At 50.2% G+C, this 21,379-nt stretch overlaps 1 protein-coding gene and 1 long non-coding RNA gene across 2 annotated transcripts in view; one reads left to right on the top strand and one right to left on the bottom strand.

Moving 5' to 3' along the window:
• Window positions 1–16,356, top strand: part of URM1 (ubiquitin related modifier 1) — a 16,937-nt gene extending 581 nt beyond the window's left edge. The window contains exons 2-5 of the mRNA XM_027687801.1: window positions 2,340–2,410; window positions 14,250–14,331; window positions 15,348–15,396; window positions 16,104–16,356. Of these exons, the coding sequence (XP_027543602.1) occupies window positions 2,340–2,410; window positions 14,250–14,331; window positions 15,348–15,396; window positions 16,104–16,172 (271 nt within the window). The 3' untranslated portion in view covers window positions 16,173–16,356. The remainder of the gene's footprint in view (window positions 1–2,339; window positions 2,411–14,249; window positions 14,332–15,347; window positions 15,397–16,103) is intronic.
• Window positions 14,694–20,021, bottom strand: LOC113969709. The gene is made up of 2 exons (XR_003534923.1): window positions 19,937–20,021; window positions 14,694–19,268 (listed from the first exon to the last, which is right to left on the bottom strand). It is a non-coding gene; the product is annotated as an uncharacterized LOC113969709 (long non-coding RNA).
• Window positions 20,022–21,379: the final 1,358 nt, after the last annotated feature.

The raw sequence follows: 21,379 nt of genomic DNA, 5'->3' as shown, positions 1-21,379 counted from the left end.
CCCCCCGGGGAACCGGGGGGTCGGGCACCGCCGAGGGGGTGTCCGCAGCGCTGGACCTGCCCGTCTGCCCCGGGGCCTCCCTGCCGTCTCTGTGTGAGCGTCCTGTGCCACTCCTTTCCTTTCTCTATTTTCTGCCTCTTATTTTTCTTTTTTTTTTAACTATTAAAATTATTTATAAAAACCTCCCACTCGTTTTTCGGCTTTTTTCCCCCCTCCGTACGTGTACTTGTGTGTGTTTGTGTGTGTACATGTGCCCTCGCTGTGCTTTGTGTCCCAGCTGTGTCAGTGTCAAACAGCTGCACCCTCACTCTGCAGCATTTCGGTTTCCAGGCCTTTTCTACTGTAATATCAGCCTTGCTCACACTCTGACCCTGGGAACCTAAAGCGTTTGCAGTGGAAGCTGTGCATATTTGTGGAAATACTGGTGTTATTTCGTTAAAGCCTCCTTTTAGCAGAAGCTAAAAGGCTGCTATTTATTCGCTTTTTCCCACCCTTTCACGAACACAGAAATGCCATAACCCTTTAAACACCCTTCTCCTTAAGAATCCTTTCCTCAGTCTTTCCCGCTTCCAGCTGCAGCAAACTCTCCTAATTTTCCCAGAAGAGTGAAATGCATTTTTGCTTCCCTTGGAAATGCATAAATGAGCTCTCTATGTAGGGACCACAGCTGAGTCCCCCACGGCTCCCGCTTTACAGAAGGACCTTATCCTGCAATCTACATTTCCCGCTGCAACAAAGCGTGACCTTGTTTTCATTACATGAAAAAATGTTTTTCATATAATTGTTGTGACTTGTTCCCTCCCATGAATCTCGGGCTCGTGTTAATAAATCGCTGCTTCAATTTGGAGATAACTATTTGTTGTGAGCTGGGGGAAGAACACCAACAGAGTGCCCTTTAGGAGGGTTTGCTGCATATAAGTAGTGCTGCCGAGGGCACAACAAGGGTTCTGTTGTGCTCTGCCACTGCAGAGCCAAGAAAACCTACTGGGGCATTTTTAGATATTGAATTTAAAGGAGCTTAGTAACGTCTGGATGTATCTTTGTTGGTTCTTTAGGTGGGGATTGGTTAGTTTTAAATATTTCTCTTTATTGTGTTGGTTTCCAAGGGAGGAGAAGCACCAGTAAAGTAACTTCATAGGGAAATTTTTCTGAAGTAATCTACATTTAAGCTGGAAGGATATTTTGCCACAGTTATGTGCCCTTTGAAAATGGGTTGGTCATTTTTCAGCCTCACTTGAGTAATGAGTTGAGTTTTTTAAGAGTTTTCTAGTTGTTAAAACCTTGCCCAGTCTAGAATTCAGTTTAGAGTCAAAAGGTCACACTCTGCTGTTATGTCCCGTATCTAAAAGTAGCTTTTGTGTTTATTACCTGTCTCCCTACTCACACGATGAAATTTTATAATCTGAGTTTGGCCTCTGGCCTCACAACACCGTGAAAACTGATGGATGTTGGTAAAGCTCAAGATTTTCACAGTTGTTCTTTTTCCAGAAAGGCGAGGAGTTTGCTGAGGCTTCTGAGTTAAAGTTACAAAAAGTAATTGTTCCTTTGAAGAGCCTGAGATTAGGTGCCTGGACCCAATTTAAATCCCAGTGTGAGGACCAGCTCCTGTGCTTAGCAGCCTCTGCATGTCCTGCTCACACCTGATCTCCTGGGCTTGCAGGGGCCCCCACTTGTTCCCTGGTCCCCCAGGGTGTTCTGAGTGTCAGAGGAGGGACGTTCATCAGGTTGTTCAGTGCAGGAGGATTGTGTATTTATTTATTTATATTTTAACTTGTCATCCTCTCCACTTGCTTTCCCCAGTCAAGTCTCTCTCAGGAACACTTTGTAGATCAAGAAAAGGTTGCCAGGAGTCGGGGATTGCTGGCCCTGACTTGCTCTGTAACCTCGTGTGAGTTGTTTCCTCTCTCCCTGTGTTCACAAGTGGAAACTGGGGGAATATTTATCCCAGAGGGATGCTCAGTTTTTGAGACTTCTGGCTAAAAGAGGTCAGGGATGAGCAACACTGGACGTGACGTGGTGGCTGGAATGTTGTTTAGGTTTGTGAGCACTCGGAGATGGGAACCATGTTCCCGTTCCTTTGGGATGATGCCTGGCACTGTGGGGTCCTGGCCCACAGCAGAGCCTCCTGTATGTGCTGGAGATGGGATCTGGCAGCTCCCCCCCCAAGAACTTGTGGTTTGTGACAGGGAAAAAAAAAAAAAGACAAAGGGAATCCTGTGCTAAATATAGTCTGTGTCATTTGTTTTCTCTGCTGTGCCATCTATGTAAATTGCCTCTTTTGTACTGTCTCCCTTCTGACAATAAAGCAAAATCTCAGTGGTTCATTGTTTTTATTTCAGAGGTGGTGCAGAACTCTTGTTCGATGGTGTCAAAAAGCATCAGGTGACTTTGCCCTGTCAACCAGAGCCTTGTGAGTATCAGAACCTGCTGGATAACTTGAAAGAATGACAACAGATGAAACAAAGCTGGTTTGTACAGCACTTCTGTTGGCAAGGAGGATCAAAGTGTTCTAAAAGCTCTTTCAGACATGCCGTGGATTGGGTAGCTTGGAAAACAGGGGTTGGTCCTCAAAGTCTGAGCATCTTTCCTTGTCCTCTAAGCACTTGGGAATTGAGTGCTTCCTTAAGTCTTGCCTCCCTCCTCCTGGATAGACAACAGCTTCTGGATGTTTCCATCAAGTCTGTGTCTGTCTTGCTTGGTACTTGAAACCACCAATACCTCTTCTCTCGTTGTTTTTCCCTGCCTGTTCTGAGATTTCCAAAAGACACATATATGTATATATATATGTGTGTGTGTATGTAGTGTATAGATATGCGGGGGGAGCGTAGCAGAGTAACATATATTTATTTTATCTACTTATTTGACTTTCAAATATAGATAATAATTTTATATTAACTCCACAGTTGAAAACAGCAAATTTAATGCTCAAATGTGATGCTGGACATCCTGCCTATGGCCTTCCCTGCAATACAAACCAGTGTTCCAGGGATAAACAGTCATAATCTCTGGTTTGTCATTTGGAATATCAATACTGAGCAGTGCTGCCCTAACTCCCTTGTGTGTGCATACTTCAGTGGCAATGTAATTTTGCCACAGGTATGTTCTGAATTCTTCCACCTAGATAGCACTGCTTTGTGATATTTGAGTGGGATTATAAACTGAAATAATACAGAGCATCAGAGAATGTTAACTAATATCTCATGAATGGCTAATACCATAATCTGTGTGCTGGGAACCTCCAGGCCTGAAATCTTCTTGCTGTGCCTGGAAGTAATTAGAGATTGGTAGAAGTGCTTTTGATGCTTGGACATAAGTACATGTAATTCAAATATAATTCGGAGAGCACTGGAATATTGTGTTGTCTTGTGGGTAAGGATGGGGACTGAGGCTCCAGAAACATGACCTGATGCTGATTTGCTTTGTGAGTTTAGTCGTGTTGCTTAACTTTCCCCTGTCGCTAGTGAGGTTGTAGTGATACTTTCATGTATCACAAGAGAGTTCAGCATTAAATTCCAGCACTGTTAAAGCACATAAGATCCTTAAATGGAAGGTAGTAAAGAAATGCTAAAACACTCATTTAGTTGGTTTATAAACTTGGGGGATAGAGCGTGATTTTCTTCAGTGCTCTGTAAATTTCAAGTACCCAGTAACACCCACTGCCTTGGTCGTGTTCAAACCATGATCAGATGCTCAGGAAGAAGGGATTATTACAGGAGATGTTTATTTCTGCCAGGGGAAGGGAGGGTATTAATACCAAAAAATGATTCTTCTAGCCCCATGATTGTCAGCAGTGCAACTGTTTGTGGCCTGATCCATTCCCACTTGAAGCTGCTGCAAAGACTTCTGTGGACTTCACTAGGATCTGAGTTTATCCTAAAGGATGAATCTCTCCCCGAAGGTCTGTCTCAATCTCAGGGTTCAAACTCATGATCTCCAGTGATTCATTCCAGATTCATCTAATGCATTATTGCTCCCAGCTTTTCCTGCTGCCATGTTTTCCAGCACAGGGATGAGGCAGGAACATATGGGGTTAATGTCTGACAGTAACAGACTGCTGGAAACACCCTTCATAATATTTCCAGAAGACCATTATGTTGTAGTGGTGAGGAATCAATAGAATCATATAAAAAACGTGAATAAGAGATCTGGTAAGTCTGTGTGATTTTATGTTGTTCCTAATGCTGTGTATTTCCCTGGTTCACACTAAGAGAGTTTAGTTTACCTATCTCTGGGTAAATAAAGATATATATATATATGGCATGTTCCTTGCTGCAGCCAGAATTGCAATGATTAGAGAAATAAAACAGCTCAGTTCTACTCAGCACATCCTGTTGCTCACCTTACCCTGAATGTCCATCACTGAGTACTCCAGGGAAAGACCTGTAGCATGAACACTGCTTGAACACCTGCACTTCTAACCCCATTTTAAGTGATTTCATTATCTGCCAAGCTTATTTTTGGCCATTTTGGCCTCTCTTACCTACTCTTCCTTTCTCTCTAGGTTATTTTTGTCTTTGTCCTCCTTTTTGCAGAGCAACTGCTTCTCTCTGGGACACTGGGCCCAGCAATATTTTAATTGTTTAGGCATTTTTATATATATCCCAAAGGTGGGGGGAGGTAGAAAATGATATGAAGAAATACCTACATATATTTACATGATAAAACAAGCTGTGCTCCATAGTTGACAGGGGCAGTCAGTGTTCTCTGAGTGATTATGTTGGTTGATCATTTGTGATCATCTCTCTTTTCCTGGTAACAGGCAGTAGGTGGAAAGTAGGTGGGTTCCAGATCCAGTTAACTTTTTTCAAGAAGATTTGATTCTCTGTCCTTTTGTGATGCCTGGAGGTGGACTCCTGGAGGGATTAGGAAAGGCAGAAGGAAGGAAGCTGCAAATGGGACAAGAGCAAGCCACAAGGGGTACAGCCGTGTGGCGGGACCTATTTTTATTATCCAGGGGGCTTTTTGTATCCTAATATCAGTTGAACAGCAATTCTTTATTTCCAAAGCAGAGCTGCCTCAGCCTGCATGTTGAAGTTGCTGCCAACTAGAAACTTGAAAAGGTGTGTTGTATGTGCATAGGCCAGCAGATGTACCTAAGCCACACTTTGTGTAGTCCTGTGTAATCTTGTGGAGCTGTTGCAGAAAGAAGACCTCAAGTGAGACAAGAATCTTGCCCCGAATTGCTGGCTATTCTGGTGATCTCACTGATAATGCTGTTAGAGGATCTAAAGGCATTATGCCCTGTTGGCTTCTTCTGCATGAAAACAGTGTGTGTGGGAGAAAGCAGCTGGGGGAATAACGATATTTGTCACATAGAGAGAGGATTAAATTGGCAGGGAAATCAACTTTATTTTCAAGCATCTAAGAGGCTATTAGAGACAATGGAGCATAAAAGAGAGAAACCCTAGATTAAAAACTGAAAATGTATTTGGCAGCCTCCTCCTGAAACAAGCCACAGTAATTTAACCAAGTGCTTCAGTAATCAAATAGATCATTGTATGACTGCTCTGCAAGGGATGCCGGAGCTCCTTCCTCCATCTCGCTGCGACTCACAGTGGTGGATTTGTCTTGGCCATGGTTGCATGGATGCTGTTGGGAGGGTAGGAAGTCACTGGCATTGTTTAACCCTTGTAGTCATTGCAGGTTTAGCTCAGCAGCATCGTGCTGATGAAGAGTGTTTACAAAACCCCTCTGGCTGTGCTGTCTACTGGATGTTGCATCCAGAGGCTGGGGCTGTGTGTAAAGTCTCTGGCACTTGTGCTGCAGGCTGCTTGCAGGCCTTTGAATTCCAGCTTCTCCTGTGGCTTCAGTGGTGACACTTGTGTTTTTGGAGCAGCAGTGACCAGTTTAAGCAGTGCTCGCTTGGGCTTTCTGGGCTGATCATGAATTCACACTGTGTTTTGGCACTTACAAGTCTGGAAGGATAAATTATTAATCAGTGTGTTTTGGTAATTGTTTGTGGTGTCTCTTTACCAAAACCCCAGGGAAAAAAGCCCACTGCTAATCAGATTTTTTTTTTTAGAGGGAAAATGAAAATAATCTGCCAAGTGCTGTTTAAGTTGAATCCCTGTAGAGAAGAGCATGGTCTGCTCCTCGAGAGCTTTGCTTTCCAGGGGCCTTGTTCTGCACAGCATGGAGGACTGCTGGGGACTTGGGAGCATTCATCTTCTCAGGAAAGAGCCTAGGGATCTCGAGAGATCAGGCCTGTGATACAGGCAGAGTGGCTTAAAAAATACAGCATGGCACATGTTCAGAGTTGACTGGGGTGCTGTGCCAAAACAACGTGTAAAATCAAGAGTAGCAGTTGGTGTTGGTTGTAAGTGCCCAGTGCTGTTGCTACATAGTACATTGTAGTTAAGTCATTAATATTCTGGAATGCTTTTATTGCTCTGTTTATTATTCCTAACATTTTCAAACTTGCTCCAAAGAAAGAATAAAAATATATTGGGTGATGCAGAGGCTTATTAGAAGAGTGATGAGGAAAAAAAACCCCACAGCTCTATGGAAAACTTCATGCAGTCAAATCTTTTTAACCACAGTGTGTGGCACTCACAGCTCTCAAAGGACTTGGGTTAGTCCCCTGCTTGTGCATCCTACTCTTGCATCTCTCTTAGCCAGGAAATTATAGATCTGGTGGCAAGGGAAGGGGACATAGGGTGGGAGCTCAGGCTGGATCCTGGGTTCTGGCTGCTCCTGCAGGATCCAGCAGCGTGTTTGCAGCACAGAGCCCGGTGTGGTGCCGCAGCGCTGCCCCTTCGGGATGGAGCAGTCCCTGCCACGTGTGCAGCCGTCCTGGCTGCGGGCAGAGCTCTGGGTCCCTGTCCCAGGGAGACCACGAATCCCTTCACAGGGACCAGGGAAGCAAATGCTCATCCTCACAGGAGCAGCCCCAGCATCCTCCCGGGAGGCCGTGGAACCACGTTACTGGATCAGCTCATCCCAACTCATTGTGGAAGGAGCTTCCCAAGCACTGAGAAACCAGCTCTTGTGTGTGACCAAATCCCTGGGATAACAAAGCCTGGCTGTTACACCCTCCTTCCCAGCCGCTGTATTGCAGTGTGGACACCTCACAGGATAACCCCTCCGTGCCACCCCCCCTGCACTCCCTCTTTTCTCTCGGTGGGATTTGCTGTGCTGACAGCGCTGTTCAGAGGGTGGCAGCGGAGCAGGGCTGGGGAGGAGGATCCGGGCCCTTTAAACCGCTTAGCATGCGGTTCACACGGCTCCGGGCCAGCTGTTCCTTTCTCCTCCTGCCCTCACTCGCAGGAGTTGTTTGCTGAGCTCAGAGCTCCTGTGCAAAATTGCTTTTCAAAAGAGCCACTTTCTGCTTAATTAAACAATGAGCCGCCGTCCCTCTGCACATCTGTAAAGCTCCCTCCGCAGCCCCTTTATCCCACAAACTGCTCCATTCTTACCTCCATTCACTTGTAAATCTTAACCCCCCTCTCCTCCACCCTGATCATCTCACTGGCCCTTTCTTTTCCCCTTTCAAGTGAGACCGAGGGGCTTGGAGTATCTGTGGGGGTGGCTGGTTTGGGTGGACAGGAATCGGTTTAATGGTGCTTGGCCCTGTATGAAAGTCTAATAATAGCAAAGCAGATCTGAGCCCAAAAGCGAGAGGCGATTTCCGTATTTAGAGGAATAAAATCATGGCAGTTCCTGAGCCGAGCTGAGACACTGACTCATCCAGCAGCCACAGGGGACACCAACCACCAGCCAGGCTGGGAGGGGGGCAAGGAGTTGACTTCAAGGCATTTTCTGATCCAGCTGGCAGTGCCAGGGATAGCCCAGCCCAGGGGATTCCCTCGGCCAGGCTGGCTGTGTGCAGGGCAGTGCCAGGCTGCCAGGGAATCCCTCTGCATGCTGGCAGGAGCAGCCACCTTCCTCTGTGGTCTGGGGTCTCACATGAGCTCCATGTAGTATCTTGTAATAGCAAACCCCCCAGTGCCTGTGCACACACACAAAACTCAGAAACCAGAAAAATAGAAGAGAGGGGAAATTTCAGTTTGCTGGGTTTTGGCTGAGCTTTGTGCCAGTGGTTAGTAGTGCATTCTCTGAATTGTCTTCTTGAGAGCTTAAAAAAAATTAACCAGTAACATTCAAGGTTAAACAGGATAAATGAATAGAAAAGTGATGAGGTGGGATATCTCCTTTATCATTGGGAAGGACAGATTATAGCCAGGGTGATGCAATATCATCTAGCATAGATTGATTGGGAGGAATGAAGAAATGGGAGTTTAGTGCATTAGCAGAAGATTCCTGACTGCAAAAACTATTAGACCATGGCACAGTCTCCTTGGGGTTTGGTAGCAAGTCTACACTGCTCAAGCCTCTTAAAATCAGAGCAGGCAAGGCTCAGGATGGTCTTTTGTTGAGAAAAATTCTGCACTGGCAGAGGAATAAAATCCCAGGACCTGTTAAGGAGATGTGTTTTTTAATGTGTGCGATCCCCAGGCTGGTACTTGGCTGTGGGGACGATGGTCTTTGAGGCTCTCTCTGTTCCTTCCTTTGACAATTTTGAACGAGAGGCAAGACCCTGGGCCAGCACTAGTGGTCTGTGATCCTAATTAAAAGAGACAGTTTGGTGCACTGGCATTTATTGGGGAGCCTGAAGTGACAATAGCGTTGGGTGTTACGGGATTAGATGCTCTGACTTTGGAAATGAGTAGGGATTAGGTTTACCCTGAGAATCAGCTCGGAGCTGCTTTTTTTTGTCATGGGAGCTGATGGATCTGGAGGCTTGCTGCTGGCTAGTGGTGGAATTGGAGATCTCTTGAACTTGTGTTCTCCTACCAGCAATCTGTGGGGAGCAGAAGATCCCCAGCAGCTCCTCTCCAGCTCATGAGCGTTGTGATTAAAACCTCTGGGCTGAGAATTGCTGGGTGAAAGCTGGGATCTGAGTCTTCACTGCTAACAGGAAGGCTGTGAAAGACCTCTGTGATCCCTTCCCATTTTGTGGACACAAGAAAATGAAGAAGAGTGTTGCTGTTTTAGCTGAGAAGCAAGAAAAAAGATGTCATAAAACAATTAAAAATTAGACAAGCCAAGACCTTAGTTTGAAGCAGACAAGAACAGATGAGAGCAACCATTGGGATTCTCTTATGCCTGGCTGTAGTTACCCCCTAATTTCTTGCCTAGTACTTAAATCACTGCCCATTCCAGTGTGTGGCAGGATTGGCTTGTGCACTTGTCAGACAAAATGGATTTTCCTCTTGCTGCAGAATTTTGCCTGGCTGCTCACTCTGTGTAGTACCAAACCCATTTGCCTGTGACTCCATTCACATCAGCTATTCCAGGTCTTCTTCTGCAGTTTATGGCACACCATGGTCTGCTTCAGAGAATGATTTGCATATCAGATGGGAGACTGCAGGAGTCAGAAGGATCCATTAGGTCAGGTTTTGAGCTCTTTTAGGGAGCAGATTCCTGGAGGGTCCTGGGATCCAAAAGAGAAGTCGTGCACCTGGAGGGACAGCAGGTATTGGGAGCTGGTTTGTCTGTTTTAAAAACTAGCTGCTTAAGCAGGGAAAGGGGCATACAAATTGTCTTTCCATACATTTCCATGCAGGCAGGGGGAATAATGGCAGAGGAGCGGCAGGGAAGGGGCTTTGTCATGGTTACAGGCCGGTGGCTGAGAATGTGGGTGGAGCAGCGCTCGTCCAGAGTTAGTGACCTCAGCAAATTGGAGCTCAGCCATGGTCAGTATGATAAATGATCTTATTCTGGGTCAAAGAAATGGTACCCCACAGGGAGGGATCCGCAAGGCGGCCCGGGAAAGCGCTGTGCTCTGGCAGCACTGACCCCTTAGTGACCAGTGCTGCATATATCTTATTTATTGCAGACCAGAAGGGAATTTTCCATGGTTCAGCCTTTATAGGGTTCCCCTATTTCCCTGAAATAATCCTGGTTCTTCAACCAAGACAAGAATATGGGTGTAATTACTCCTTCTGGATGCCCTTCGAGGCACCGTGTGCGCTGTGTGGGTTTGAATGTGGATTTTAAGGTGTCTGGTTGTTGTGTGTGTGTGTGAATCTGCCAGTGACCTTTGCAGCTCCCGAGGAGCCAAGAGCTGTGTGTCTGTGTCAACTGGTATCACAGTTGCACAAAATCCTTCCTTGTGTCTGCACATTTATCAGTTCAGTGTGAGATCCTTCTAGTGCAACACCCAGCTTCGTGTTTCTTATTCAAGGCACCTGGTTTCCCTCTGCAAGTGCCCTCCTTGCTGAGTTATCACTGATGAATCTGTCAGGCCCAGGAGGTTTTATTGAGCTAGGAAAGATCTATGGATTTCAGCCCTGGCTTTGAGGGTGCAAATGAACCCTGGCTCTTGTTCCAGGCAGTGCTAAAATGGAGTCTTAGATGCTTTCCTATGGCATAGGAAACTCAAGCAGATTCTTCATGAAGGAACAGTTGGGGTAATGCAGAAGATCAGGCCTTGGAGGATTCTCAGGAGGGCAGAGCAGACTGTGCAGTTCTGTCTGCCACATCCAGGAGTGTTTGTGGTGCAGCTGGGCTGAAAAGGAGCCGAGGCTGTTGGGTTCTGTATGTGTTTGCTGCAGTTCCTGCATCCCGTCTGCCTGTGTGACAAGGCAATGACTTTGTGTCACCTCGTTTTCCTGAGCGCTGTGTTTCACTGGGTGATTTGTTTTCTGCATATATTGTGGGCTTGAGCTCCCATCTGTGCACTTGAACTAAGCAGTTTTCCCAAACGTTTGTCAGTTTTTCTTTTTTTTTTTTTAATTAACTTTAGATTATTTTTCCTGAGAATTTGGAGGGGGGGGTGATGTACTGTTAGCACAGGCAACAGAAGCTGTCTGTGTATACAAATAAGACAGGGATTTCCTACCATGTGCTTCAGTTGTTCCTTTGCAGTTTGAGAATATTTCAGCATCCTGGGCCAGTTCAGTCTTGCTCCTCTGGTCATGCTGCCAAGGGTGAGGACAGGTAATGAGAATTAGAGGGCGTTTTTTGGTGTGGATATTTGTTTGCTGTAAGTGGGCTACCAAAAGGATTTCATTAAGACCATGCACCAGATAAAAATATGTCCTTACTGGGATGAGCTGGGCTTGAGTTGGTGATACTGGAGCAAAATGCTGTATTGTCTCAGCTCTCACCTGAACCTCCCTGCTGAGCCAAAATGCACAGTGGGTTTTGCAGCCAAATGACAGCACCTGTAGTACACTGTGCTCCTGCCAATAGCAAACACCTCTGTTCTGTTCTGTGATGGGGACTAGCTTCAAACTAACACAAGTGTGAAATCACTGCGTTGTGATGATGCTTTAACTTGTCAGTGGATGTGATGCCTGACCAGGCTGAGATTTTTTTCCTTCCTTCTATGTCATCTGTAGAGGACCTGCTGTTTGCACAGCAAATCCTTGGCCCAGGGAGCTGGGAACCTGTTAGACCTGTAGCATAGTATCAGAAAGAAAATGTCCTATGTATGTCAACTGTAAGAGATAAGCAGTTGTGCTGTAATTTACCTCTTACTATTTCCATCATGAGAACATAGAGAGGCCTGAGCTGTTGATGAACACTGCTGTTTGAGGCGCTGAGCTGCAAGATGGCTTCTCCCCAGACCCCTTGCAATGCAAGTAATCTCGTTCCTTTTCAATATCTTACTTGTGGGAGATGGTTTTGGTGTGGCTGTGGTCATTTGTCATCCTTTATAATTGATTTGCTCTAGTAATATTGGTGTACAGAACGTAGAGACATGAAGGTGGGTGAAAAAATTCAGTGCTGATAAAGCAGATGAAAGTATTATGTCTTAAGGTTGGCTGTGGAGAAAGGATCTCAATTTTTGTGCCTTTTGGAGGAGGAAAGACATGTACAGGGGTATCAGGGTTTTTTTTTTCCTGCTGTCTAAATTCTTCAGTATGTGTGTACATGACCTCTGGGTAAGAGTAAATGAATGTAGGCTCAGGTGGGGCTGAAAATAACATTTATTATGGAAGGAGATGGGGCGAGGGAGTCTTCCAGCTCAGCCTCGAATAAATCAGTCCTCTCGCCCCTCCATCCAGGCTGCTTCTAGGTGGCTGTCTTTTATCCAGCTGGTGCAGCGTGTTTCTGTTTAAATGATCTCTCCTGAAAGGTCCCAGAGGAAAGGGCTGCTTATTCCACGCAAGGAGAATGGTATATGGCACAGCTCATTGTTGTGTGCCCTGCTGCAAGTGCATAAATATGAAACAGCTCGCGGGCGATGCTGCGGTGGGGCTGGTGTCCCCTTCACACCCCCCTCCTCCTCCTCCTGAAGGCTCCTCTCCATCTTCCTTCCTCTCCTGCTTTCATTTCTTGGTGATGGAGAGCGGGAGCCTTTTGGCTGTGGGATCCTGAGGGCTTGACGTTGCAGCAGCATTTTTCAGGGGAAGGCAAATATGGTTAACTCTTGTTTTGGTGGCTGATGGACCACTGTGGTGGGTGTGTGTATATATATATAAAATATATGTGCATGTATGTATATATATATATATATGTATATACACACACCTTCTGAGCGGCTCTCACTGTCCCTGGTGCACATTGCTAAGAAAAGAGGCAGAAAATGGTCTATTTTGTGCTCTTAAGTACATACCATTACAGGGGAGTCGTGGGTTGGCCCCAGGCAGGTGATCTGGCTCACCAGGCGGTTTTAAGGCACAAAGCAGCTCTTTTTGCCCTGATCAGAGCGATCCAGTGCTTGGAGGCAGCAATACCTGTTGTGCTTCAGGCAGCCCTGTGGTGGAACTGAGGTGCTGGGGACAGGCTGGAGGCACCGATGCCCTGGGAAAGTGGAGGGAACACAGGGAATCTCAGAGCATCCCCATCCCCCTCTCCCCAGGAAAAGAGGCCCCCATCTGCTGCAGATGAACATATCCCCATTGCCTAGTTGATGTGCACTTGCCTACACCAGGGCTGTTCATCCTTGGTGTGGCAGAAGCAGAGGGAGTGATGTTACTTGGAAGAACCCCAGCTCTGCTCTGAGTAACATCCATGATCCCATAAAATCCTGGAGTAAGGCCTGGGCTGAGTTGAGCCACTACACACACATTTATTTTTGCTGGTCGAGAAGCAAACACACAGGGAATGGTACATAGAGTGAATTTAGCTCAGAGAAACACATGTGGAAAGGTTCCTTGTGACTATGGCGAGCTTACTGCACGTGAGACAGACCTGGAAACCCATCCTGCCATCCCTGCTTGTCTTGTAGCAGGGCTCCAGCCCTCACTGGTGGATTTGTGCCTTCAAAAAGCTTCCTTGCGTCTCAAAAACAAACAAAACTCTTTTGGGGCTTTCAAAGGGCTGTTTAAAGGAGCCCCGGGAGAATAACTGATTGTGGATTCGGAATGATGAAGTGGTTTGTGGAACAGTGAAATACAGAGGCAAATGCAGGAGAACTCCACATTGCAATTTGTCAGCTTCTCTAAACCCTGTAACGGATTATTCCCCCCTCCCTTCTGTCTCTTCTCACCTCTCCAATAGGAAATTAACTGATGCTATCACTAAAGAAATTGTTTTTCCCTCACAAAGTAAAATTGATACTATAAAAACCCGCCAGCAGTGTCTCCTCCTCCTTTTACATGAAGACAAATTCTTCCTGTCACCTACTGAAATGGAAAGATAAAGGCTGAGCTTTAATAAAGAAGCTCTAAGCACCAAGTGTAGAAGGAGGGAGCAGGCACGGCATGGGGAACACACCATGGCAGCAGGTGTGATGCTGAGGGATGCTGCAAGTGTCCAAAATATGACTGGCCAGTGGCTGCACGTGTGTTTAGTGCATAGTCATGGACAAGTTTGGGCCCCAGAGCTCATGCCTCCAAGAGTTCGTGCTGGTTTTGGTGCTGATAGTGTCTGTCTTTGCTCTTTTCAGGTTCTTAGGGTTGCTTGTTTGGACTTTTTAAATCTAATTAAGCACACAGAGAATTAGACGTAATTTGTTGGGCGATAAGAGAACACACAGGATATGGGATGTGTTAAAGAGATCTGAACACTGGGGGTCTGCTGCTGGATTGGTGCTGAATCCATTCTTTGAAGGATGAGTTTTCTTGGGGAAACCTCTTGTGCCAGACTGTGGGGTTTGGGGCAGAGCCCTGGGCTCCCCTGGGATAGGACTGCCTGTGGGAGGCTGCTGGGGGACTGTCCTGTTAGGTGGTTTCTTTGCAGCTCTCCCCACCCATCCTGCACGTTCCTCATCTGCTCTTTCTGGATAAACAATCACTTTGCTCTGCATCACCAGGAGCCATCAGGCAGTTTGTAAACCCTGTCCTTTCTCCTTCCAGGGGATATCAGAAACCTGCTCAAGTGGATCAAACAGAATATGTTGAAAGAACGACCAGAATTATTTATGCAAGGGGAATCTGTGTAAGTACAACTGTTATGAATCCTCCTTGTATTTTTCTGTTGATCCCTGCAGTTTAGGGTATTTTTTCCCCGTTGGTTGCAAGAAGTAAGTCAATCACCATGAAAACATGGGGTTTGCTAAAGTGATAATGGGAGGTGTCCCACCCACACCTCACACTGTCCACAGAGAGCATCTTTTGCAGCTCTTGCCCTAAATCTTTAAACCTTAAACACGAAGCAGGGCCACGTAGACCTTGTCTCTGATGTCACCTGGAGCAGCATAGTGCCTGTACCCTCAATTCCAGGAGTTTTAGCAGGTCTGTCCGTTCCCTGCTGACATCACTGGGACTGAAGCAGTCACTCCGAGAAATGCCAACAAATAATTCTTCTGGGAAATGTATTTTTATTGTCAAAATGGGGCCAGCCTCGTGGAGGATGGGGGGGGGCAAGGAAAAAAAAAAAAGAAGGCAAGAGAAATGGAGCAGAGTGAGCTGTGCAAGCCATCCCTGACTGCGGGGTGGCGCTGGGGGTGTTTAACATTCGTCACGGATCTTTGTGAGCTGAAGCGTGTGCCAGGTCCCCTGGTAACAGGAGAGACAATTGCAGGACACCGAAGATCAAAGAAGGGGAATCCCTTTGCTCGGAATCAGGGGCTTGGAGTGGATCCCAGGTGTTTAGTGCCTGTGGTAGGGGCACTGGAATAGCTTTCCCTACCTTCACATCGAGCTCTCTGCGCTCGACTGTCGTGCGTGGGTTTTAATTACCTGGCTCTTCTGCATCGTACGGAAATGTATCATCCTGGAGCATCCTCGGGAATGGTGCGTTTTGATTCAAATGAGCTTTGGGAGTGCTCCTACCTCCCCTTTATTTGATGTAGAAAGGGCACAGACTGTACCTGTTCCACCTCCATGCTAGGATCCCTTTTTGGCTTTATAAGCAAGTCAGCTTGTGATCTGTGCTGTGACATCCCTTGTTCTTAACTGTTTGTGGAGCTTTTTAGCAGACCTGTATCCTAATTATTTCTCTCTGTTCTGCAGGAGGCCAGGAATTTTGGTGCTTATCAATGACGCAGACTGGGAACTAATGGTCTGTACTCCTTAAATTTGACTTTCTTTGTTGAAAATATTGCTCTCTCTGTTCTTTGGTTGCTCTCAGAGAAGCTGTTTCTGATTCTTGCTCCAAGTAAAGCGTCTTGTATTTGAGGGGGAAGGGGCAGGCTGGGATCTCTCTCCTGTGCTGTGGCTGTTCAGGAGCCTGGAGCCTCTCTCTAACCTGCTGAGTCTCATCAGCCAGCCAAGGTCTGAAGAGAGATTACCCTTTTTTTCCCTGGCCTCTGGCACTGGGCTTTGCACCTCTGACTGCTGGTGGGTCCCCCCATGTGTGGGGTGACTGTGGTGGGTACTGGCAGCTCCAGGCCCCAGGCAGAACCACCTTCCCTGGAGTCAGGGGGTGCCTGGCAGGTGAAGGCCACAGGGAGATTTCTACCCAAACAGGCACCTGGTAAATGTCTTCCCTTCTCAGCCCACTGTTATGCTCAGACAACAAACAGCCCCTTGCTATTTTCCTGCCTCAGGCAACCACCTGTTCTGTCAAAGCCCTGGTCCAGAAGGCGCTGTGGGCTGATCAGCATCAGCGCCGTGGCTGATCCCTCACCTTCACTTTTCCTGTGATGAAAACATCAGTCTGTCCCCGTCTGGTCTCCCTAACACTCACTGTCTTTTTATGAGCTGTTTTCTCTTTGCAGCTTGTATTTGAAAATGACATTTAAACCATTTTTTTTCCTTGGCCTGCAGGGTGAGCTGGATTATAAACTCCAGGACCAGGATAATGTGGTTTTCATCTCGACATTGCACGGCGGGTGAACTCCTGAAAAGACAAGAGGATGTAAATCCAAGTCCCTGGGCAAAAACCCCAAACAAAAACCTTAACCCACCCAAACCTCTCTTGAACTGCCTGTGCCTGACCTCTGCATCTTTCCACCATGTTCTCTTGTTACTACACATCCAAATAAAGCCCTGCAGCCTGCGGCCTGCTGTCCACCACAACGACATCCATCTTTTGGTCCTCATTTCACCTCTCCTGACTGCGCTTTCAGGTACCCTAACGAGCAGAGAGCACCTGCAGGATGTGGGACTTTATTTTTCCGTGATGGGAGGAAAAGGGGTGCTGAACCCTAAGTAGGATGACGTGTCTTTGGAGACAGTGAGGCGTTCTGGGGGAGTTGTGCCTGTTTTGGGGCAAGGCTGGGGTGCCTCTGCCTTGGTGCTGGGAAGCAGGATTCTTTTAATACAATACTTAGATAGTCTGTGCACCAGCCACGGGAAGGGTGAGGCATGAAGTGCAAGGAAACAAAAAGTGGCTTGCCTAGCTTTTCTGTGAGGTAGCAAACATGACAGCTTCAGAGCCCTCTGTAGTGACTTCCACTTGTGGTATTTATTTATGGGACGCAGGAGAGAAATAGGCTTTTTTGAAAAGTTCTGTTTTTCTGATCCCTCATACTGGAGCTGAGGCAGAGGGTGAAGTACTGGCCCACGAACAACATCAATTTGTAATGATTTGGTTGGAGGGGAAACAAACCCTCACCCAGCCTGAGACAGCACGGAGTGATCAGGGCAGCAAATGATCTTTCTGTCACCGTGATGGACAGCATTGATCGGGCTGCGCTGCGTTCTGTGCAGGTGGGAGCTGCAGCCTGGCCAGGGAAAGGCTGGGGCTGGAGATGCACAGTTGAAGTGCCAAGACCTGGGAAAGTCAGGCTTTTAACCCTTTCCACCAGTGGGAGAGGCTTCTTACTATGTGCCCTGAGGAAGTCCTGTGAGCGCTGTAGAAGGGGGTGTGCATGGCTCTGCTAGGGCACGGATGCTGTTGGCTTTCCAGAAGTTTCCTTGGATAGATGGACTGGCCCCTGCCAGCCCAGAGGCCACGGCGAGAGCGGAGGGACGGGGTCAGAGGATAGCACTGGTGCCACAGGTCTGAAACGTGCTGCTTGAGCTTCCAGGAGCATCTGACCGGGATGGTTGTTCCTGCCCCCCCACCCTGCTCACCTGCATTTGGGCTTGGCTCCGGCAGCGCACGGTGGTCCCCGGTGGCAGCTCCCGCTCTCTGGTACTCAGTCGGTGCATCCCGAAGCTGATCTGCACCACACGCTGCTCCGAGAGCCCTCCGTCTCCAGGACATGCGAGGAGGAGGTGGGAGGAGGGAGCAGCCAGTGCACCAGCCCCTGCTTGGGCAGCCTGGCCCAGCATCCCGGGTGCTGCGTACAAGGAGCTTCTCCCGCCCTGCGCCTGACGGAGGAATTCCGCTGTCTGATGCAGAGAGTGCCGAAGAGTAATTCCCTCAGCTGACTTCTCCTCTCTCACGTTCACCCCTCCACAACCTGCGTAACTAAAAGCACCCACGGACTATGATGCTGCTGCATCTGAGGAACCCCACCTTCCACCCACTGCTGGTGACAAACTGATATTCAGCCTTTTCCAAATCCAGCCACAGCGACTTGAGTCCAGCTCATGCCGTTTGTAAATGACACGGACGGGCCAAAGGCTCTTCTCTCCCCAGTTCTTGGCTGTTAGCTTTGCTGGGCCAGGGCAGTGGAGGGGGATTCCAGATGATGGTAGGAGCTGGCTGAAAAAACAAGGAACCTGTGTGGTGTGCAGCTTGAAATGGACTGAAACCCGATGGGAAAAGGCAGGTTTGTCTTCAGCGCTGCTGCCTGCCCTGCCTCTACGCTGCTTCTGTGCCTTAGGCTGGGCTTGTCTGTTCTCATCCCCCCCAGCTGTTTGCTCAGATTGGATGGGTTCCTTCCCCGGGAGCTGTTATTCCCCTCAATAGTGCAGGTAGACCCAGGTGGCTTAGCTCCTGCTGTAGTAAAAGCTGCCAATCACTGCTAAAAAAAGCTAGAAATGGGAAGATGAGGGAAGCCAGGGGGGTGGGAGAAGAGGGGTACAGCAAAATCCTGTAAAAACAACAACAACAAAAAGTTTCTGAAATAAAAGCCTTTTAAAACATTCTCTGCCTCCAGCTTTGTCCTAGATAGGCTCTTGGTGAAATTCTGCTCGGATCTTGTAATGCTTCCCTCCTCCTCCTGGGTTTCCTTGGCAGCCCCGGCCGAGCCGCTTGGCTGGTGGATTCATAAAGCCTCTCTGTTAGAACGTGCCTTCCTCCGGCCGCCGTTCCGCGGGGGCTGCTCCGCTCCGAGGGGCTCACCGGGGCAGCAAGGGCCGTGCCCGCGGCCCGGGGCCGCTCCCCGCCGAGCCCGCCCGGTGCCCGAGCGGCGGGGACGGTTCCCGGCTCGGCGGAGACTCGGAGCGGCCTCCGTGTGCCCGGGGCCGGCGGGGGCTGCGGCAGGAGGACGAGGAGGGTGTCCCGGTGCAGAGCGGTCCCCGGCGCGCCCCAGGGCCGGGCTCACGACGGAATGAAATTAAACCGCAGTGTTAAAATAGATAAATAAATAAACACCAGCAGGATAAACCAGGATGAAGCCGCAGGGCCGGGTCGCCCGCTCGCCGCGCCCGGGCTGCGGCCCCGCCGCCCACGGGCAAGCGCCGGTGCCCGCGGCTCGGCCCCTCCGTCCTGCCCGGAGCCTGCCCGGGGCTGCCCGTCCTGGTGGGGACCCGGCCGGTGTTTGACGCATTAGGACCGAGCCCCCCGGCCGCGCCGAGCCTAGGGGAGCCGCCGCCGGTGTTTCCTCAGTTTCCCCGAAATCCTGGCTCCGTCCCGCCGGGCCGCAGTCGGGAGCGGTTACCTGCCGTGCGCCGGGCCCGGGGAAGGTCCGTCCTCCGTCCTGCGCCCCAAGCACCGTCCTGGAGCCCCGCCGGAGGAGGTGAAACCTCTGCTACAGATGTCCAGACACAATTCTTGGTTCGTACGGCTCCATCGCACAAGAATTGCGTTTGGACAATCAGGAGCGGAGATTCCCATCCCGGGCTCGCGGGATCTTCCAGGGGGAATCCGGCTGGAGCCTGGAAAAGAAGGACACACGGCCCCGGAGCCGGCTCCCGCAGCCCCCCGCTCCCATTCCCTGGCCCCGCCGAGCCGCTGCTCCGGCCCCGACAAGTTTCGAGCGCAGCCGCGGCGCTTCGCATCCCGGGTTCCATTTAATGGCACCGCGAGGGGTTTAATTTTATCAACTCGTTTCTTACCCCTTAAAAAAAAAAATTAAAAAAGATCAACCTCTATTTAAAAAAATTAAAAAAAGAAAGAAAAAAAAAGAGAAAGAAAAAAACTAAACCAACATCAAGGGAAAAAAAAAAAGAAAATAGAAAAAAAGAAAAAAAGCCAGAAAACGAAAAACAGCGATCCATCCCCGCTGGAGCAGCCCCGGAGGAGCGGGGGCTCGGTGCGCCGGGGCTGGCGGCCGCGGCGGGGCTCGGTGCCTCCGGCAGCCCCGGGGCTCGGCGGGGGTGATGCTGCGGGCACAGACCCCGGCCCCGCGCTGCGGCCGCGCCGCTCCTGCCTCGGAGAATTCACCAATTCCAAACGGATCTCCCTCAAAATTCGGGTACTTTGAAAAAATCGCCGAAATTTATAAAAGCCCAACCGGAGGGGTGGGGGAGGATATTAATAATTATAATAAAAATATAAAGGAAAAAGATGAAAAATCCAGGCTTCTTCCCCAGCCCCTTCTCACCGACCGGCTCCCACGAAGTTGGGAGCAAATCCCCCCTCTCCAGACAGGGAAAATCCCGGCCCGCTGCCGGCGCTTCCCCCGCCGGTGCCGGCGCCGGTGGCCGTGGCCGCTCCGCGGCGGGGCCGGGCAGGTCCCCCCGGGGGAGGGCTGGGGGGCTGCTGGCGAGCGGCGGACCCCCGGCTGCCCGAGCCGCCCTCGGCCCCGGCGGCCCGCGGGGCTCCGAGTTTCCACGGGGCGCGGAAAGTGCGTCCCGCGGGGGCGGAGCGGGCGGCCCCCGTGGCTCGGCGGGGCACAGCGGCGGGGCTCCCGCGGCACCTGCCGCCGGCCCCGAGCCCGGCCGAGCCGCCGCGGCTCTGCCCTGCTTCCTCCACGCCGTATCCACCCGGGAGGGTCCCAAATCCGCCCGGGAGGGATGCGCACACCGGGGCTCTGCGGGCTGCGCCGGGGCCGGGCAGGGCTTTTAGTTGAACGGCACAACAATAAATGTGTTGCAGAGCCGGCGAGAAAAGAATGGGGATGACCTTCAATTGGTACTGGATTTGAATAACACCACGGGGTGATAAATGCCCATTGTGTTTTAGGAGTAATGAATCTCCACTGTCTCTATAGCACAGAAACAGCAGCTGCAACCTGGAGCCAGCCATCTCTTAAAGACACAGCTCCCAAACCCCGGCCCCGGCCCGGCCCGCAGCCCCCGCACCGCCGGCACCGGGGCGCGGGGTTCTCTCTGCCCCGGGGGCTCGGTGCCCGGCCCCGAGGATGGCGCGGTTGGCCCCACTCGGGGTTCTGGGGGTCCCCCCCGAGCCGCCGAGCAGAGCTGGGGCTCCGGTCCCCTCTCACCCACTCGGTCCCCCTTGGGGAACCCCGTGGGTCCTGCTGCCGCGGCAGTGGAAGTACCCGGGTACCCCGTGGGGTACGGGGTCACCTGCACCCCACTCCGGCCCCCCATGGCAGGGAAAGTGCCGGGGATAAATAATGCTCATTGTTTTCCCCTAATGAATATTACCGAGTTGCCAGGCCGGCAGCTGCGGGCTCCGGCCGGGGGAGTGGGGGCATCGCCTGCCTCTCCCCGCCTGGGGACCCCCAGCTCCGACCTGTCGGGGATCCCCGCAGCCGCCGAGAAGAGCACAGAGGTGTCCCCTGTCTTCACCCCACTGCTGCCTGCCACCACCCTGGGTGTCACTGGGGTCCCTGGGCAGAACCGGAGTGGTCCCTGGGGGGGTTGGCTGGGGGAGGGGTCGGCTGGGGGGGGGGTCCCCACTCCTCCTCAGCTTCCCCCGTGTCCTCGCACAGGGTTTGGCCCCACGGGGAGAGGGATCCGTGAGTGCTGGGAGAGAAACTTCGGCGGTCCCAGGGATGCTTGGAGCAGCCCAGCCCCGTGGAGCTGCAGGGTGACCCTAGTCCCTGCCCCCAGCCCTCGGTGATGTCCCCTGCCTCAGGCCT

The sequence above is a fragment of the Neopelma chrysocephalum genome, unplaced genomic scaffold, assembly GCF_003984885.1.
Source record: "Neopelma chrysocephalum unplaced genomic scaffold, ASM398488v2 Primary Assembly neopelma1_74, whole genome shotgun sequence".
NCBI classification, from domain to species: Eukaryota; Metazoa; Chordata; class Aves; order Passeriformes; family Pipridae; genus Neopelma; species Neopelma chrysocephalum.
Note: the sequence above shows the minus strand (reverse complement) of the source record. Positions and strands in the feature narration are given on the sequence as shown.